Source organism: Parasteatoda tepidariorum, chromosome 3 (genome assembly GCF_982258835.1).
Source record: "Parasteatoda tepidariorum strain Cologne lab strain chromosome 3, Ptep-v5.0, whole genome shotgun sequence".
NCBI classification, from domain to species: domain Eukaryota; kingdom Metazoa; phylum Arthropoda; class Arachnida; order Araneae; family Theridiidae; genus Parasteatoda; species Parasteatoda tepidariorum.
In genome coordinates this window covers 64,133,930-64,152,426 of record NC_141757.1, presented here as the reverse complement: position 1 = coordinate 64,152,426, position 18,497 = coordinate 64,133,930, and the positions used below count along the sequence as shown (strand labels likewise).

General features: G+C 30.7%; 1 protein-coding gene across 1 annotated transcript in view; it reads left to right on the top strand.

Moving 5' to 3' along the window:
- Window positions 1-18,497, top strand: part of LOC107446499 (neural cell adhesion molecule 2) — a 204,297-nt gene that overhangs the window by 164,712 nt on the left and 21,088 nt on the right. Inside the window, exons 8-9 of the mRNA XM_016061170.4 lie at window positions 15,727-15,924; window positions 18,423-18,450. Of these exons, the coding sequence (XP_015916656.2) occupies window positions 15,727-15,924; window positions 18,423-18,450 (226 nt within the window). The remainder of the gene's footprint in view (window positions 1-15,726; window positions 15,925-18,422; window positions 18,451-18,497) is intronic.

Here is an 18,497-nt window from a genome sequence, read left to right as displayed (position 1 = left end):
ATATATATATATATATATATATATATATATATATATATATATATATATATATATATATATATATATATATATATATATATATTAAATTAACTCTCATTCCCCCTGATTTGAATGTTGTCATGTCTTGTTTATTTTCTTGTCATGTCCTGTTTGAAACACATTTTCTGACATTGCCCTTTACAAGACGAAAAAATATTAAAAAAGTGTATCTGTACATATCATGTCAATGACAAGGGTTGTCATACAATTCCAACATAGAAAATGGTATGCATGAGAATGTATTTTTACTTTTATTTTGCTTGCTGGAAAAATAAAATGACATCTCTTACCGGATGCGAAATAACAACAAAATCTGTACTTCTTATCAAAAGGTTGCAGATCTCTTCAACAATTTCCTGTACAATATTTGTGGTAAAAGATCAGATATGAGACTCATTTGACAAAGAGAAAAATTGTTATTAGTAAAATGATATTTAATGTATTCATGTAAACAAAAAATTTGGATGAAATTGCGATAAAAAGGACCAGCACTTAGGGTGCCGGTACTTTTACCTCAAGATCCATTTCTACCAGGGAATATTACGGAGCAAAAAATATGATATATCTTAATTAGTACAATAATAATTACCGTAAAATCACTGAATTACTCTAATTGAATAAAAATTACTGTAAATTTACGGTCTAAACAAATCTTACGAATGATGCACCAAATGTGCTAGTACATTATACCAAAATTTGATCCGAAATTTTTAGCAATGCACTGTTAAAAGTGTCAGTAATTTCCTATAAGTTGGCTTGTCGATGCTGCACTTAAGTAATTCAAGTTTTATACCCAGATGTGGACACAGCACTCTTGAAAACTTCCCGCAATAATGATCTGTATCTTATATTCTTTTATATGAGATCAATGAAAAAAAATCTAAAAAGCAGGATGAGAATTGAGGATGAGAATTCACTAATGCTTAATGTAATGGCGATTAAGAGCCAACGATATGCTATACTTAATCATTATTCAGTTCAATTGTAAACTTCGTCAATTTTTGACTTAGAAATGTATACTCTTAGAAAATGCGACTGAATGGTGTATACAGCGATGTTGCCTACTATTGTTAACGAAATACATGTTATGGCCATATAATGCGTATTTCACTGAAAATATATTAACTAAAAATGATTCTGCAGAGTCTGGTTTCTTTAAAAAAATATGACTCTTATGATATAATGTTCAGTTCAGCTTACGATTTTTTTGACAGGTAGTAATCCCCAGGACAACTATTTTTTTACGTTAAAAGTCTACGACTATTTGTGTTTCATCGTATATAGTAAAAGCATGCTGAATTTATTTTATTTTATAACCATCGTTGAACAGCTGACTCAATTTTCGGGTTTACAACTATTAATGTAAAACTCCATAGCCTTGTAATATTGAACCCAATCCATAAGACAAGGGAACTTCTGGACCAAGCATTGTGTGAAATTTGCCTTCCTGGAAGAATTTTTGATGGAACTGACCCGAATTTTTTTTACATGGGGAGAAAAACCACGAAAACCTCTCACGTCTAGCCTGACGGCAAAGGGACTCCAACCCATGAATCGTTTACCACTGAGGATATTTTACGTCAGCACTGTGATCGGTGTAAGCCAGATGCGGAATTCGTATCGACCAGCCATTGCTGGGATTCGAATCAGGTTCACATCATTGGAAGGCGAACGCTCTATCCCCTGGGCTATCACATGCTGAATATTTTTTTAGTACTTTATAACCATCGTTGAACAGCCGACTAAATTGCTCGGGCTTACGACTTTAATGTTTAACTCCGTAGCCTTGTAATTTTTAATCCAATACAGAAGACAAGCGAACTTCTGGATCAAATATTGGGAGAAATTTTGCCTTCGTGGAGGACTTTTTGATGGAACTAAAATGCATTAGAGTTAAATGGAGAGGAAAACCACGAAAACCTCCCATGGTTGGCCTCACGGCTAAGGGGACTCTAACCCATAATACATCTACCACTGAGGATATTTTACGTCAGCACTGTGATCGGTGTAAGCCAGATGCGGAATTCGTATCGACCAGCCATTGCTGGGATTCGAATCAGGTTCACATCATTGGAAGGCGAACGCTCTATCCCCTGGGCTATCACATGCTGAATATTTTTTTAGTACTTTATAACCATCGTTGAACAGCCGACTAAATTGCTCGGGCTTACGACTTTAATGTTTAACTCCGTAGCCTTGTAATTTTTAATCCAATACAGAAGACAAGCGAACTTCTGGATCAAATATTGGGAGAAATTTTGCCTTCGTGGAGGACTTTTTGATGGAACTAAAATGCATTAGAGTTAAATGGAGAGGAAAACCACGAAAACCTCCCATGGTTGGCCTCACGGCTAAGGGGACTCTAACCCATAATACATCTACCACTGAGGATATTTTACGTCAGCACTGTGATCGGTGTAAGCCAGATGCGGAATTCGTATCGACCAGCCATTGCTGGGATTCGAATCAGGTTCACATCATTGGAAGGCGAACGCTCTATCCCCTGGGCTATCACATGCTGAATATTTTTTTAGTACTTTATAACCATCGTTGAACAGCCGACTAAATTGCTCGGGCTTACGACTTTAATGTTTAACTCCGTAGCCTTGTAATTTTTAATCCAATACAGAAGACAAGCGAACTTCTGGATCAAATATTGGGAGAAATTTTGCCTTCGTGGAGGACTTTTTGATGGAACTAAAATGCATTAGAGTTAAATGGAGAGGAAAACCACGAAAACCTCCCATGGTTGGCCTCACGGCTAAGGGGACTCTAACCCATAATACATCTACCACTGAGGATATTTTACGTCAGCACTGTGATCGGTGTAAGCCAGATGCGGAATTCGTATCGACCAGCCATTGCTGGGATTCGAATCAGGTTCACATCATTGGAAGGCGAACGCTGTATCCCCTGGGCTATCACATGCTGAATATTTTTTTAGTACTTTATAACCATCGTTGAACAGCCGACTAAATTGCTCGGGCTTACGACTTTAATGTTTAACTCCGTAGCCTTGTAATTTTTAATCCAATACAGAAGACAAGCGAACTTCTGGATCAAATATTGGGAGAAATTTTGCCTTCGTGGAGGACTTTTTGATGGAACTAAAATGCATTAGAGTTAAATGGAGAGGAAAACCACGAAAACCTCCCATGGTTGGCCTCACGGCTAAGGGGACTCTAACCCATAATACATCTACCACTGAGGATATTTTACGTCAGCACTGTGATCGGTGTAAGCCAGATGCGGAATTCGTATCGACCAGCCATTGCTGGGATTCGAATCAGGTTCACATCATTGGAAGGCGAACGCTCTATCCCCTGGGCTATCACATGCTGAATATTTTTTTAGTACTTTATAACCATCGTTGAACAGCCGACTAAATTGCTCGGGCTTACGACTTTAATGTTTAACTCCGTAGCCTTGTAATTTTTAATCCAATACAGAAGACAAGCGAACTTCTGGATCAAATATTGGGAGAAATTTTGCCTTCGTGGAGGACTTTTTGATGGAACTAAAATGCATTAGAGTTAAATGGAGAGGAAAACCACGAAAACCTCCCATGGTTGGCCTCACGGCTAAGGGGACTCTAACCCATAATACATCTACCACTGAGGATATTTTACGTCAGCACTGTGATCAGTGTAAGCCAGATGCGGAATTCGTATCGACCAGCCATTGCTGTGATTCGAATCAGGTTCACATCATTGGAAGGCGAACGCTCTATCCCCTGGGCTATCACATGCTGAATATTTTTTTAGTACTTTATAACCATCGTTGAACAGCCGACTAAATTGCTCGGGCTTACGACTTTAATGTTTAACTCCGTAGCCTTGTAATTTTTAATCCAATACAGAAGACAAGCGAACTTCTGGATCAAATATTGGGAGAAATTTTGCCTTCGTGGAGGACTTTTTGATGGAACTAAAATGCATTAGAGTTAAATGGAGAGGAAAACCACGAAAACCTCCCATGGTTGGCCTCACGGCTAAGGGGACTCTAACCCATAATACATCTACCACTGAGGATATTTTACGTCAGCACTGTGATCGGTGTAAGCCAGATGCGGAATTCGTATCGACCAGCCATTGCTGGGATTCGAATCAGGTTCACATCATTGGAAGGCGAACGCTGTATCCCCTGGGCTATCACATGCTGAATATTTTTTTAGTACTTTATAACCATCGTTGAACAGCCGACTAAATTGCTCGGGCTTACGACTTTAATGTTTAACTCCGTAGCCTTGTAATTTTTAATCCAATACAGAAGACAAGCGAACTTCTGGATCAAATATTGGGAGAAATTTTGCCTTCGTGGAGGACTTTTTGATGGAACTAAAATGCATTAGAGTTAAATGGAGAGGAAAACCACGAAAACCTCCCATGGTTGGCCTCACGGCTAAGGGGACTCTAACCCATAATACATCTACCACTGAGGATATTTTACGTCAGCACTGTGATCGGTGTAAGCCAGATGCGGAATTCGTATCGACCAGCCATTGCTGGGATTCGAATCAGGTTCACATCATTGGAATGCGAACGTTCTATCCCCTGGGCTATCACATGTTGAATATTTTTTTAGTACTTTATAACCATCGTTGAACAGCCGACTAAATTGCTCGGGCTTACGACTTTAATGTTTAACTCCGTAGCCTTGTAATTTTTAATCCAATACAGAAGACAAGCGAACTTCTGGATCAAATATTGGGAGAAATTTTGCCTTCGTGGAGGACTTTTTGATGGAACTAAAATGCATTAGAGTTAAATGGAGAGGAAAACCACGAAAACCTCCCATGGTTGGCCTCACGGCTAAGGGGACTCTAACCCATAATACATCTACCACTGAGGATATTTTACGTCAGCACTGTGATCGGTGCAAGCCAGATGTGAAATTTGTATCTACCAGCTATTGCTGGGATTTGAACCCGGTTCACCTCATTGAAAGGTGAATACTCGATCACCTGGGCCATGTCGGCTCCGCATTCTGAATATGTAACATTTTTTTTTCTAGACAATATGCAGATTCCTTATAACTTCATAGATTTCCAAATTCACTGTCAATATTCCATATTTACCAGGCATGAAACACTCAAGAATCACCATGAATATATATATTTTTTTATTTTAGTAAAAGTCTTCTTTCAAATTTTCTCCAAAATTAAATCAATATTGGTATTTTAGTTTGTTGTAGCAACATTACATTGTTTAAACAAAAAAAAAATTTATTTTTTTATTAATCCTTGAGTGCTGAGCGTTCATACGATTTTGTCTCTATTTCAAAGAAATGGTAAATGGTAAAGTGTTTATACGAAAGTTCAGTGATCACTTAAATATATATTTAACAAAAGTTTTTTTATCAGTAAGAATTCCAGAAATGGCATACTTTATTATCTGATAACCCAAAGCACTAATCCTGTATCCAAGTGGATAATTTTTTTAACATAGATTTAATAAGTTTTGCTCATTTTATTGATGAAGAGTAGTAATAAAATGAAGAAAGTAGGAGTGTTGGGAATAATATGTCATTGACGAACATAGTGTTGAGCATTGCGGAAAGAACGAAACAACTCTAGACAATCTGTCATCGTTTCTCGGCATGATTGATTCATCCATTTATCTTGAGTCTTACGGAGTAAAACTAATTACAACTTGCGGCTATATTTTGCCAATTCCTTTTATTTCGTCGGCAAAGAAAATATAAGATATGTTTCCAATAGCAGTAGTGACCTTCTTAACTGTCATTTCTGGCACTATAAAAACAACCATTCTGTATTGATCTATTATCATATTAAGAAAAATGTGGATAAAATAGTTATTTTTTTCAGAAATAAGTGGATGAAACAAACAAAAACTTATTCCATTAACAAAAAAGTTTAAAAATCATAACCAGCACAATCAATTGCTAACACAAAATTTAGATTGCAATTTTTTAAAAAAAATAAAATAAAATAAATAAGTAAAATAAAATAATTTTTTGTCAATCTGCGCATTTTAATAGATGGCGCTGTTTTCTTTTGTTTTAAATGTTTCCTTTGCATTTAGTTTGCTTGTGAAATCGCTGTTTGACCGGTTTAATGTGAGTTTTTATTTTCTGAAGATTTTGTTTGAATTTCTTTCCTGAATGGTTTTATGTATTTCATGTATTTTTTCCTGGACACATACAAAACCTTCGGGGTACTGAGAGAGTTAATTTGGCATTTGTCCTCTCTCTCAATAGAAAAGGTTATGTTTTATGACTACCGAGGCCGGTACCCCCTGAAGACGTCGATTTCGGTGGTCATATTTTTATATATTTTTTTTTTCCATTGACATTTTATTGCTCAAATTATTCTTTCTTTTGAAAATTCTGCTGCTTTTAAGCTCGTTTCTTTCAAAGATAGCTTTGTTAATTTAGTATTTAATATTCTGTATTCTTTTACTAAGTAAAATAAATACATTATTTCATATTTTGTACCTTTGGGAAGTTCATAAGAATATAAATTTCAGTCTCATTTAAATATAAAATGAATTTAAGAAAATATTTACAAACATAAACTTAATTTATATTGATACTTAGAATAAGCTGACTAGCATCCTCAAACAACTGAAAAACTGTTAGTGAAAATTTTATGCACAGCTTTGAAAATTCCCCACCTTATATTTTTAATTTAATATTCTAAGAACAGAAATCCTTCGCAGAGATTCCCTAACGGATATCATAATAGATGATAATAATTTCGTTTAACATTTATTTAGTTAGGAAGGTGAGTTTTTGAATATTTCTTCAGAGATTTTGATAGCAAAGTTTTAGTTTTCAGTGGACGCTATTCAGCTTAATTTCAAACATATTAGCGAAACAAAATTGAAAAGCATTTGTGAGTTTAATGATAAATTGATGTGTGAATAAGGAAATATAACTATAAAAGCGAAATGGGGAGATTAAGAAAAGGTTTTTTTAATATTTTTAATGCCTTTTAGAATAATGAAGGGTATAAAAAATTTTAAAAAAAGTACTCTTGTTGTAAAATGGCCACTAAAGTGTTACGCCACAACTTATCAACTTATACAGAAATCACTGGAATTTTATTCTTAATTTTTTCAAATCACGTATTTAATATTCGTTTTTAATCTGAAAAAATCAGTCGTTGCTTGAAAGGTTCAATTCTTTTTATACATATTCATTTATCATTTGAAAGAAAATATTAATTGTAGTACTTAGGACCAAGATTATCAGAACATAAACATACTGATGAATAGAACGTTTAAAGAAAATTATTTATGCAGACATACTTTATTCATTTCGTACTAAAATAGTTGCAATTAATAATGCGAAAATAAATTGCGTACTAGACAATCTCATATTCTGCAATTGAAATGCGAATCAAATAAAGCAATTTGTATTTACCATCTCATTTCGCAGTTATTTATTATGGGTACTTAATAATAAGAGAGATAAATTATAGCGATAAAGAATTTTAAACAAACGTCCGAAATCTTTTAAGATACCAATCGCGCCAAACTTGATTTTATAATAGCTTAAGATGCCAAAAATGTGACAAATATGAGAGTTGTGGCTTCCTGTGCGAAGCCTACCACGTGATCTTTATTCGTGCCCCGACATCCATTCATGAATAAAGTATGAAGCAGGGAGAGCATTAGCCAATGGGTGAGGATCATGTGAAATATACGAACATATTCCAATACAGCAGTATTTGTAGCAAAATTTTGTTTAAAGTATTCACATAATTTCTCTTACTCAGTTGACTTCTTTAACATACGTTTCATAACTTGCAGAGCATTTCTAGGGAATGAAATATTACTTTTACCACATTTTATATATTGAAGTTTAGTTCCTTATTTTCAGTTAATAAAATTTAAAATCTGAAGCAATATATTTGCGTAGAATTCAATACATTTAATCTATGAAAAACGTCATTTGTTCTTCTGTATTTTACTGAATAAATAACTTCCTTAGGAGAAAAAACATGCTGATGTTAATACAGAGGGTGTTTCAAAATCTGCCTGATAAATTCAGAAAGATAATAATAGGCTTAAAATATGAATCAAAATTAGACCGAAAATTCCAAAAAGATTATAACAGGCTTCTTATTTAAATTGAACTTTGATCGAAAAATTCAGAAAGCTTATAACATGCTACAAAATTGAATCAAAAAATCATTAACAAATCCAGAAATGTAATAACAGGCTTCTTATTTAAATTGAACTTTGATCGAAAAATTCAGAAAGTTGATAACATGCTTCAAAATTGAATCAAAAAATCATTAACAAATCCAGAAATGTAATAACAGGCTTCAAACGTAAGAAAACTTGCGACAGATCATACGGAAGCAAACCACACTGAGAGTGTGAGAATCTCAAAAAACAAAAGCAGATTTCAACGTAACGCTAGAAAACAACTACAAATGATACTAAAAACTTTCTCTATATAAAAAGATTTATTTGATTAATTATAACAAGAATCGTTCGAAATGTTGCCTGCCCCAACAATGTGACAACATTGCACAATCTACGTAAAAACGTTTGAGCGTGTTTTATGAGAAACAATCTGAACAAGTGCTAATGTTTACTTAAATACACGTTTAAGTATTTTTTAAGCTTTTTATTATACATCACTGTTCTTTTACGGAGAAAACAGTTCTGGTAAAATCGTCGTACTGAATGGTAATGTGATATATTTCTGGTAAAAAAAAACAATACTTCTAGTTATTAAAAGCGAAATATACGATATTTAAACCATTCATTTGGTAATTTTTCCGTTTATATGGTAATAGTTTATCGGAAATTCTGGTTTTTAAAATAATAGTTCTAATTATCACACATTTAGTAAAAAAATACAAAACTGGAAAGTAAATTTAACCAAATAAATGCTTCGTAGGCCTTGTTCTAGGGAATCATGAGGAAATAACCAATTTCTATCACATATACCAAATTTGATCACACATTATAAATAAACATTTTGCTCTTAATTTTATCAAAATTATTACTAAATTAATTTGGTTAAAAATACCGAGCTTTTTGGTGCTTTCATAGAGGCAGAAACATGTTTAATTCTACAATATTCTAGTAATTTTAACCATATTTCTTCCTGTCAGTAGTCAAATTAATAATCTATGCGCGTTTAACGTACATATTTTTTAATTTCATACGGATGGACATTGATTGTTTGTATTTTAGATTATTTTGATTTAGTAACTTTAATTTAATAATTTCGATTTGATTGTATTTAAACATGCTTTCAATATAAAATACAGTTACGTGTTCGGTATTAATGTGGTTTTAGGTGACATCCAAGTCCAAGGCCTCTTGGCCAAAGAAAGTCATACAAACGTGAGAGAAATGCTCCGCAGTAAAAAAAAATTGAATTATTTAATGTTCCTTAAGTGGACCGGTACTATTTGATCCAGTGACTGGTACCGGTTTGGTACCCACTGCTCTAAAGTATCATAATTAAATTAACATTTTTTTTCCTAATTTTATCGCACATTATAAAACCATATTTTATTGTTAATTTGAGCTAAGTCATTAACAAACCACTTTTGTGAAAATAGTAATAGTGTAAGAAACAGTGCGACAGTAATAGTTGTTCTAGTATAAAAACCTATTTAACTTAAAACATTATTTATTAAGTTTATTCCTTTAATTTTAAATATAGATAGATGCGTTTATTTCTTTATAGGTATACGGATGTGAAATTATGCATTACATGCAACAATTTAATGGAATTAGGGCGAATATCTCGAATGCAAATTATTTCGTTACAGACTTAAAAGTTTATTACAGTTTAGCGAATGGAGCAATTTTAAACGTGTTTAACATAAAAGCACTGGCCACAGATCGCAACTCAGTTTAATGCGCAAAATCAATTACACAGTCTTATCGATTGAAATTTATATCGCATCATATAATTTCAACCCAGCTGAATTAAGTTCACCCTTTCATTCAAAACCAAACTAACTCGTTTCTTGCTGTGAACTCAGCAGCCTATCATATCTGTTCCCAATAAGAGTGATAGTGTTGTAAGAGAATTTGCCCAAAACTGGATTTAATGGTGGAGAAGGATGGCAGGAATAAGCAATGCATGCGCACGGGGAAAATGGCACTCTCATGATAAGGTCCATGGTGGTAATAATTTATCCTGCTGGTGCTTAAACAACAAGGTCTTCTGTCTGGGAGAGGAATTTGTCGGAAGACAAATGACCAGAATAGATGATGGTGTGTGCTACCAGCAACGCAGAGACATTTATTGCAGAAATGAGCATTCACATACTGTGTTGACCTAGTGGGAGGCACAGAAATTTGAAGTTATATGAGTTTGATGCAGGAAGTCTATTCATTCACGTTTCACTTTGTTATGTAAAATGATTACATTTAAATATGAAATTAATCAGTTTACTTTTTTGGACCAATGAATGAAGTCTGTAAAATTTAATATCCCATTTGCCAACGCAATTTAAATTTCAAAAATATTATACCATTGTGTTTTTAAAAATAGAAAGACAGAAACACGTTTATAATGAACGTATCGTAGTTAATAAACATGATTATTCATACAGTATTTATAAATTATAATTTTAAGTAATAACTGTACAGAAATTGCTTATGTTTTCAATCAAGATAATTTAGAGAAGTCCGTTTTTGACATTTTTAATTCAAATAAAGAAACCTTTATTTTATAAAATATATAAATGTTTGAATTAAATTTCTCACAATTTCAATGATAATATAAATTATTAATTAATAAATTGCACGAATTTATTTTTATGACATCGCATGCTTTAACGCACTTTAAAATTCAAGAATATTCGTCTATTATATTTTTAAAAATAGAAAGATAGAAACACGTTTATCATAAACATATAATGGTTAATAACCTTGATAAATCCTACAATATTTATAAATTGTCATCTTAAAAAATACATTTAAACAAATTATTTATGCTAAGAAAATTAATTGAATCAAGATAATTTATTGAATCAAGATAATTTATTGAAGTTCATTTTTGACATGTTTAATTGAAAAGATTAAGCGGTTAACGGTTATCAGTTCGGTTCTAAAATAGGACTAAGTCATTAGTTTTTGTAGCAATACTTCTTCATCTGTTTTTTTTTCGTTAATAGATAATCTTAAAAAAATTTTCATAATGGATAATGTATTTGTTTTTTAAATACAATTAATCTATTACATTGCTTTGTAATGCAATTTTTAAAAAACAATGATATTTACTAAAATCATTTTTATATTAATTTTAATTTTAAAGTAGATAGCAGAGGAAGGAATTTCATTCACATACATTCCCTCTGACGTTCCTAAAAGTTTAAGTTGTTCGAATTTTTCCGAGTTTTTCTTCAATCATGAAATAATCGTGCCAAAAAAATACACTGAATGCGTAATTTTAAACGTTCTTGATATAAATAAAGCTTATGAATATTATTTTTATAAATAATGTAATTCTATTCTAATCAATCTAATTAATTATACAATTATATTATCTTTAAATTAAAAAGAACCGGAATGTAATACATTAATTTTTTCATAAAACATTTTCTTAAAAATTTGTAACAGCATTAGGTTATTTGAAATGATGGAAAAATGGTGTTTGCGATCATTAAATGTCTAATTCTGTGTGTAGAATTATCATTTTTGTAACTCTTGACTCAGTTTAGTAAGTAAAGGGTAATCATTAATTCAAAGTTGCTGGTTTTTGATTTCTCATTAGTAAATATTTATATACATAGGGCTATATTGGAAATATTCTATTCAATGCTAATAATTTTATTTGGTTTCAAAAATCATGGTTTTAAATTCAACATTATATTTTCCATTTTAATTCCTTTTGCAATTCTGCACTGAGAGAAAAAAATATGGTCAAAATTATTAGAATATGGTAAAAATTACCGTATCGGTATTACCGCAGTATTGCTATAGTAAAAATTACCGTACCGTTCGGTAATTTTTCGTGAATAATTATTATTTTTTAATTTCCGAATGATTATTTTCTTAAATTGTTTTTGGTTTGGTAAGGATTTTGGTAAAATTAAAGTTTAAATACTGTTTTATGCGTGGTGAAATTTGGTAAATGTGGTAAGATTTGGTAATTTTATAATGATACCTAAGGAGCATAACATCGAAACTATTTATTCGGTGGGATTTATTTTTTGTATTTTTAACTAAATGTGTGGTAACAAGACCAATAATTTAAAAAAACAGAGCTTCCTATAAACCGTTACCATAAGAACTCAAAAATTACCAAATTAATGGTAATAGAATTTATTTTTGTTTCAATAATATTTTTTTTTCATTACCAGAAATGTCATTCCCATATAGTATGGTAATTTTACTACAATCTTCTTCCCCATTTGGAGCTTTATCTGCTTTTCAAAAATTTATAAAGCAGCAAAAATGGGATATTTATACGGAATAGTTAAATAAAGATAAGGAAAATAATTGAAAATAATAAAATAATACCATATATATATATATATATATATATATATATATATATATATATATATATATATATATATATATATATATATATATATATATATATATATATATATACATATATATATATATATATATATATATATATATATATATACATATATATATATATATATATATATATATATATATATATATATATATATATATATATATATATATATATATATATATATATATATATATATATATATATATATATATATATATATATATATATATATATATATATATATATATATATATATATATATATATATATACCAAATGCAGTTCTTGTACATGGCAGCGAATGCTGGGCAATAAACGGAGAGAAACTGATCACATTGAAGAAACAAAATACTAAGAAAAATTTTTGGTGCAGTAAGAGAAAACGGAATCTGGAGAATTTGTTACAAATATGAATTACACTAAAAATACAATCATCGTAAAAGTGATCAAGGTTTCTCAAAAAAGGTGGTTAGGGGTGTATTTCGTTATAGTGATGAAAATCCTACCATAAAGAATCTTCCAAACGCCAGAGGGAAAAAAGAGAAGAGGAAGACCTGGAACTGTATGGTTAGATAGATCAGAGAAGCGGTTAAAGGACTTGGATGTTAACACATGGAGAAATATAGCATTGAATAGATCTTACTGACTGAGACAGCCTTGTCTGGTAATTTGCTGCAGTGCTTAAGAAGAAGTGTATAAAAATTTATTCAAGCTATAATATTACAATTCGTTAAATGAAAGCTGTGCTACTTTTTTAAGCTAAACAATTTAGTTATCTGCATAAAATAAATTTAAAATAACAAACAATGCATTCCAAATACAATACAATATTATTTTATAAAATGATTTAAACTCTTTTGTAACACTCTTAAATTTAATCATTTGCTTACAGTTCTTTTTTAAAGAAAGATTTCAAAAGCGCGAAATAAACATAACATTATAATAACTAAAATACTCGTCTTACACATTTTATGAATACATAGCTTTATGCTTTTCGATAGGTGTCCTAAATCTTCGCGATAATATAAAGTACTTGAAAATAAAGAAATGGTTTTTAGTTTTTGTTCACATCAAAGAGCTTATTCAAGTCTTTATGACTTAAAATAAAATGTCTTTACTCTATGTTATGCAAGAATAACATGCAATCATCATTATATTACTGAGGGTGAAATGATATTTGGGAAATTTACGAGTCTCTCTAAACTGCAATAACCAGATATCTTTATGACTGAGAAATGAATAGTGAATGTGTTCATTTTAAGAAATAACTCTTTGTTTCTCGTTATTTTTACTGCAAAAGTCGCTTTGTGAATTTTAGATTTCGAAAAGGAAAAAGTTATCGAGACAATTCTTTCTTACACTGAGTGAGAATCAATATGTTTTATGGTTATGTTTTTCCCTTTCTTGAAACTATAAAATTAGCTGATAAAATTTGAAGTATAATATATTCTTTGACAATTTCTTGGAATTACTTTTTCTTACATCTGTAAAAATAAATCGTATTTTGACTTGGTATATTATGCTGCATAATGCAATTTAAATGTGCTTTAAATTCAAGCAAATTTAAACAAATAGTTACAAATAATATATATTTCTTGAAACACAACTTACAAGAAATTTGCATTAATCAGTAAGTGAAAACTCAAATTAAACCCTTTTGTTTTATAAAATATGCACATATATTTGTTGTTTCTATAAATGGGACATTTTCGTTAAAATTTGAAAAAAAATATTATAAAATAGTTTTAATTATATTCTTGATAAAAAAAAATTTAAATCAAACAACCAGAAATAATACATAATACTAGGAAAATTTACCAGCTTAATGTACTTCTTGCTAAACGTCCCGAACTGATGTTAAGATACGCAAAGGACACGGAACTCCCCAAGTAAAATTCATTCATACGCTGTTATAACACGTTATAATTTTTATTGGAAGTAAAATACTTTTGTATGTTAGACGTTGAATGAGACGTTTATTAATTGTTTGAAGCTTTTTACCAATCGTTTTGCCATAAAATTTAATGATGATAATATTTACAACTATTATTAAAATGATAATATTTACAACTCTGACAGTTAGTATGTAAATTACTATATTATTCTGAATATTAATGTTTTAATGCATGCATGAATGTATACAGTAATATTTATTTATATTTCAATTTCTCAGACACATTAGTTACACCCGGAAATGATATGTTCGTTGGAAGAAAAAAAAATAGCACTAATCGTTAATTCCTGTTGATCTCGAGCAAAGCTTCCATTAGAGGAAGCTTCCGTTAGCTTTCATCACTAATAGTTACGCAGCAAGGTCTTGGATTTTAATGTGGAATTAAGTGACGTCGTTGGTTTTTCATACCCAGTTAGTGAAATTTTGTTAGATAGAAAAGCAGTTCTTGTACGTATCGCGGTGAAACGTTCATGCACATTGTAAACAAGTAAAAATCACCTTTACCGAGATGGAAAAATGATGCACTGAGATTGGCTGTCAAGATAAATAAAATCATTTGTAGAACAAACTGAAAGACACCCGGAGTCATTCTGTAACCCCAGTACCGATAAAACGTTTGTACCTACCAATCCTCTTCGCACCAGCTGGCACATAAGGCCTCAAATCTCTTTTCCAAGGCACCCCTGTCTTGAGCCATTTAGTTGCGCTTTGCACTGATCTGGATGTATGTATATTTGACAAGTAGGTCTCGGCCTATCTCTTTTACGTTTTCCATAGGGTGCCTAAGAAAGGGCGATGTTAACAGGGTCTATTGTATATAAACAGGATTTAGACGTCTATTGGGGGAGGAGAAATGTCAGAAATTTCTTCTAATTATTCGCAAAAGGCAGAAAAAGATTCAAAACTGAAACACTAATAAAAAAGGAAGTAACAGGTGTCTAGTTTTTCAGGAACCAGAACTTATAGAATGCGTGGGTTTAATGTAATACTTCTTAGACGATATATCATTTAATTTTCAAATCAGTCTTCGTTTGAAATTTTACAGAATTTCATCATTTATATATAAAAATTCTTCTCCAAATTTTTCTTCTTCTAAAACTAAACATGGTACCAAACCACTTTCGAGAATCACATCTGGATTCTAACACGAATGCTTATTCCTGCGATGCAAGTGTAATAGTGTCTTTCTGGAGGAATTCTTTGAGACCGTATCGTTAATTATCTCTCTTGTTTCAGGAGAAGTAACCACTGATCTGGGCGTTCTTGCACCATCAACGGATGAAGAGGATGACGAGAGTAACGGAAGGAATGACACTTCAGGATTCATTCTGTCACCCGCTGTCGGTGTTTTAGTGGGCGTGGTTGTAGCAATCATTGTAATGATTCTTATCATTGTCATTGTCATGAAATTGCAAGATCCTCCGCCTAAAAGACGTAAGTATTTTGCAACGAATGAGAATTTTTTTTTTCTAGAAATTTAATGATTTGTTACTACTAAACAAATGTTAATTACTTTAGTGAAATGAAATTATCCGTAATTGTTCAGATTAGGAACAAGACCACTGGTTGTTATTTTTTTTTACTCTGAGATAAATAATCGCATAGGTTTCTGTAACTAATGCTTAAGTAACGATATAGTTCTTATTATTACTGGGGGTTAATTTACTGTGGCTGTTTAAAGTCTATCCAGCTAAAGATCCATTAGTACCAGTTTACCTTAAAAGCTAACGTAGTCAGTGCACAACGCTGACTACATTACCTACATCAGACCATTGATCATGAAATTACGAAGCCTAAACCTCCATAACCCTTTGACTAACAATTTGCTAATGTGAAACTGCTTTACTTAACTGTAGTATAGTGATTCAATTATAATATAATAGTGTAATATTTTTATATTGATTCAATACCTACATAAATATTACTTCTAAAACATAAAATATTTTTTTACGCGAGTTAAAAAATATAAATCACATATAGAATAAACAACTTTTTATATTTAATTAATTCATGATTTAAAAAATCTCGAACCTTACCAAGACAACCGCGTTGATTCCCATATCAGAATATAATTCTTAAGAAATTGAATATAATGAATTAATTTTTAGCAATGAATAAATTTGAATATATGGTCATGAAAGGAGAAAAATAATAAATATTAACTGAAAATTAAATATTTGATATAATTTTGATTATTTATTATTCAGTCGTTGCCTTGCATCATTTCTCTTTATCTTCTATGTTGTCAAATATTCGACTAATTATGCCCGTACTAATGCAATTTCTGCATACAAATTCAAAAACATATTATATAAATTCTAACCATGAAGATGCCTCATCTTTCAAATGTAAAAATGTAGATATTTTTCCATCAAACATATATTTAGTAACTCGCAGTAGCTTTCATTATGGTAAGCAGTTGGAGTTAAGTTATGCATTTATTCAAAATGAGTTTTTTGCTTTAAATTTTTAAGGGATTCCGACAGCAATGAAATTGTTAATTTAAAACATACAAACATTTTTATGTAGTTCAGTTTAATAAATTTAGAGTAGAATAGAGTTGTTGCCAATCATTAAAAAGCCTTTTATTTATTGTTTGAGGACTTCAAATATTCCAACAATATAGATGTTACTGGTTTAAAATGCGAAACTATTATACTGGCATATATGAAATAGTTTAATATGACGTGGCTAATTTATATTTTTGGTTGAGAATTTTAAGATAATATGTCTGTTTAAATGCTTTATATTTTACCAATTATTTTTGAGGAGCCCGAATTTCTAATTTATTAAGTCTTATTTCGTGATTATTATTTTTTACGCTACTCTTCATGGATGGAATATAAAATTTAATGCGTAGTAGAAAATGTAAATTTTAGATTATATAAGCCATATGAAATCAATCCATTTTAACTGTACTGAGAAATTTTTTTTGGTTGAATCTACCAGAATATTGTAAAATTTACCATGTTTTGACTCTATATAATCACTAAAAATCTCGGTACTAATAATCGAAGGGTCTTGATAAAGCTTTGGTAAAGTTAACAATACATTATAGCTTTATAATGTCTAAATAATTGAGTAAATTTAGTAAAATTTGAAAATTTTGTTTCATGATACATTAGAGCATGCCTTAAAAATCATATTCGGATAAGTTTACTTTTCAGTTTTACATTTTTAAATGTTTGGTAATAGGAACTCTAATTTAAAATACCAGAATTTCCGGTAAACCATTACCGGAAAAGGAAAATTACCAAATGAATCAAACAATATATTCTGATGCTTTTAAGAACCATATATTCTGATTTTATTACCAGATTTATGAGTTTTTCTTTACCAGAATTGTAATTGAGTAAGGTAATTTTAACAGAATTTTTTTCCGTGTGATATAAATTGATAGCAAAGAAAGCAAATTCAAATCCATCCGACGAAAAGCCAAATGGGAATTGCATAACCTCCATAATAAAATAGATTAGACTTAAATATATTGAACATGCAAAACATTATGTTCAGGAAACATGTTTTCAAGATTTGAATCTAGGCTCCCTATAACAAGAAAAATTCCAAAATTATTTTATTAAAAACATGTTACAACCACGTGTTTATTTTTTCTTTAAGCTGTACAAAAACAAAAATCTACCCAGCACAGGTATGACCAAACAAAATGAAAACAAAGAACTGCTTCTTTTTTCGAATCCGGTAATCTCATTATAGTAAAATAAAGATTAAAATAACCCAAGAGAAGATTTCTTGCTGACTTACGTAATTGTTATTTTCCTTCTATAAGGAGAAAACATCCCGGAGCTCTTTTTATAAATATTTTATCATTTTATGAAAAGAATTCTTTTTAAAATGCATATTTATACAAATACATTTTTTCCATAAAACATGTTGTCTTAGAAAAATACTAAATCATTTTAATACTATTTTAGGAACTTATTTTGAGGAAGAAAAATTCAAGTGAGTAGCATTTTCACGTATATTATAAAATTTAAGTTTCAGATAAA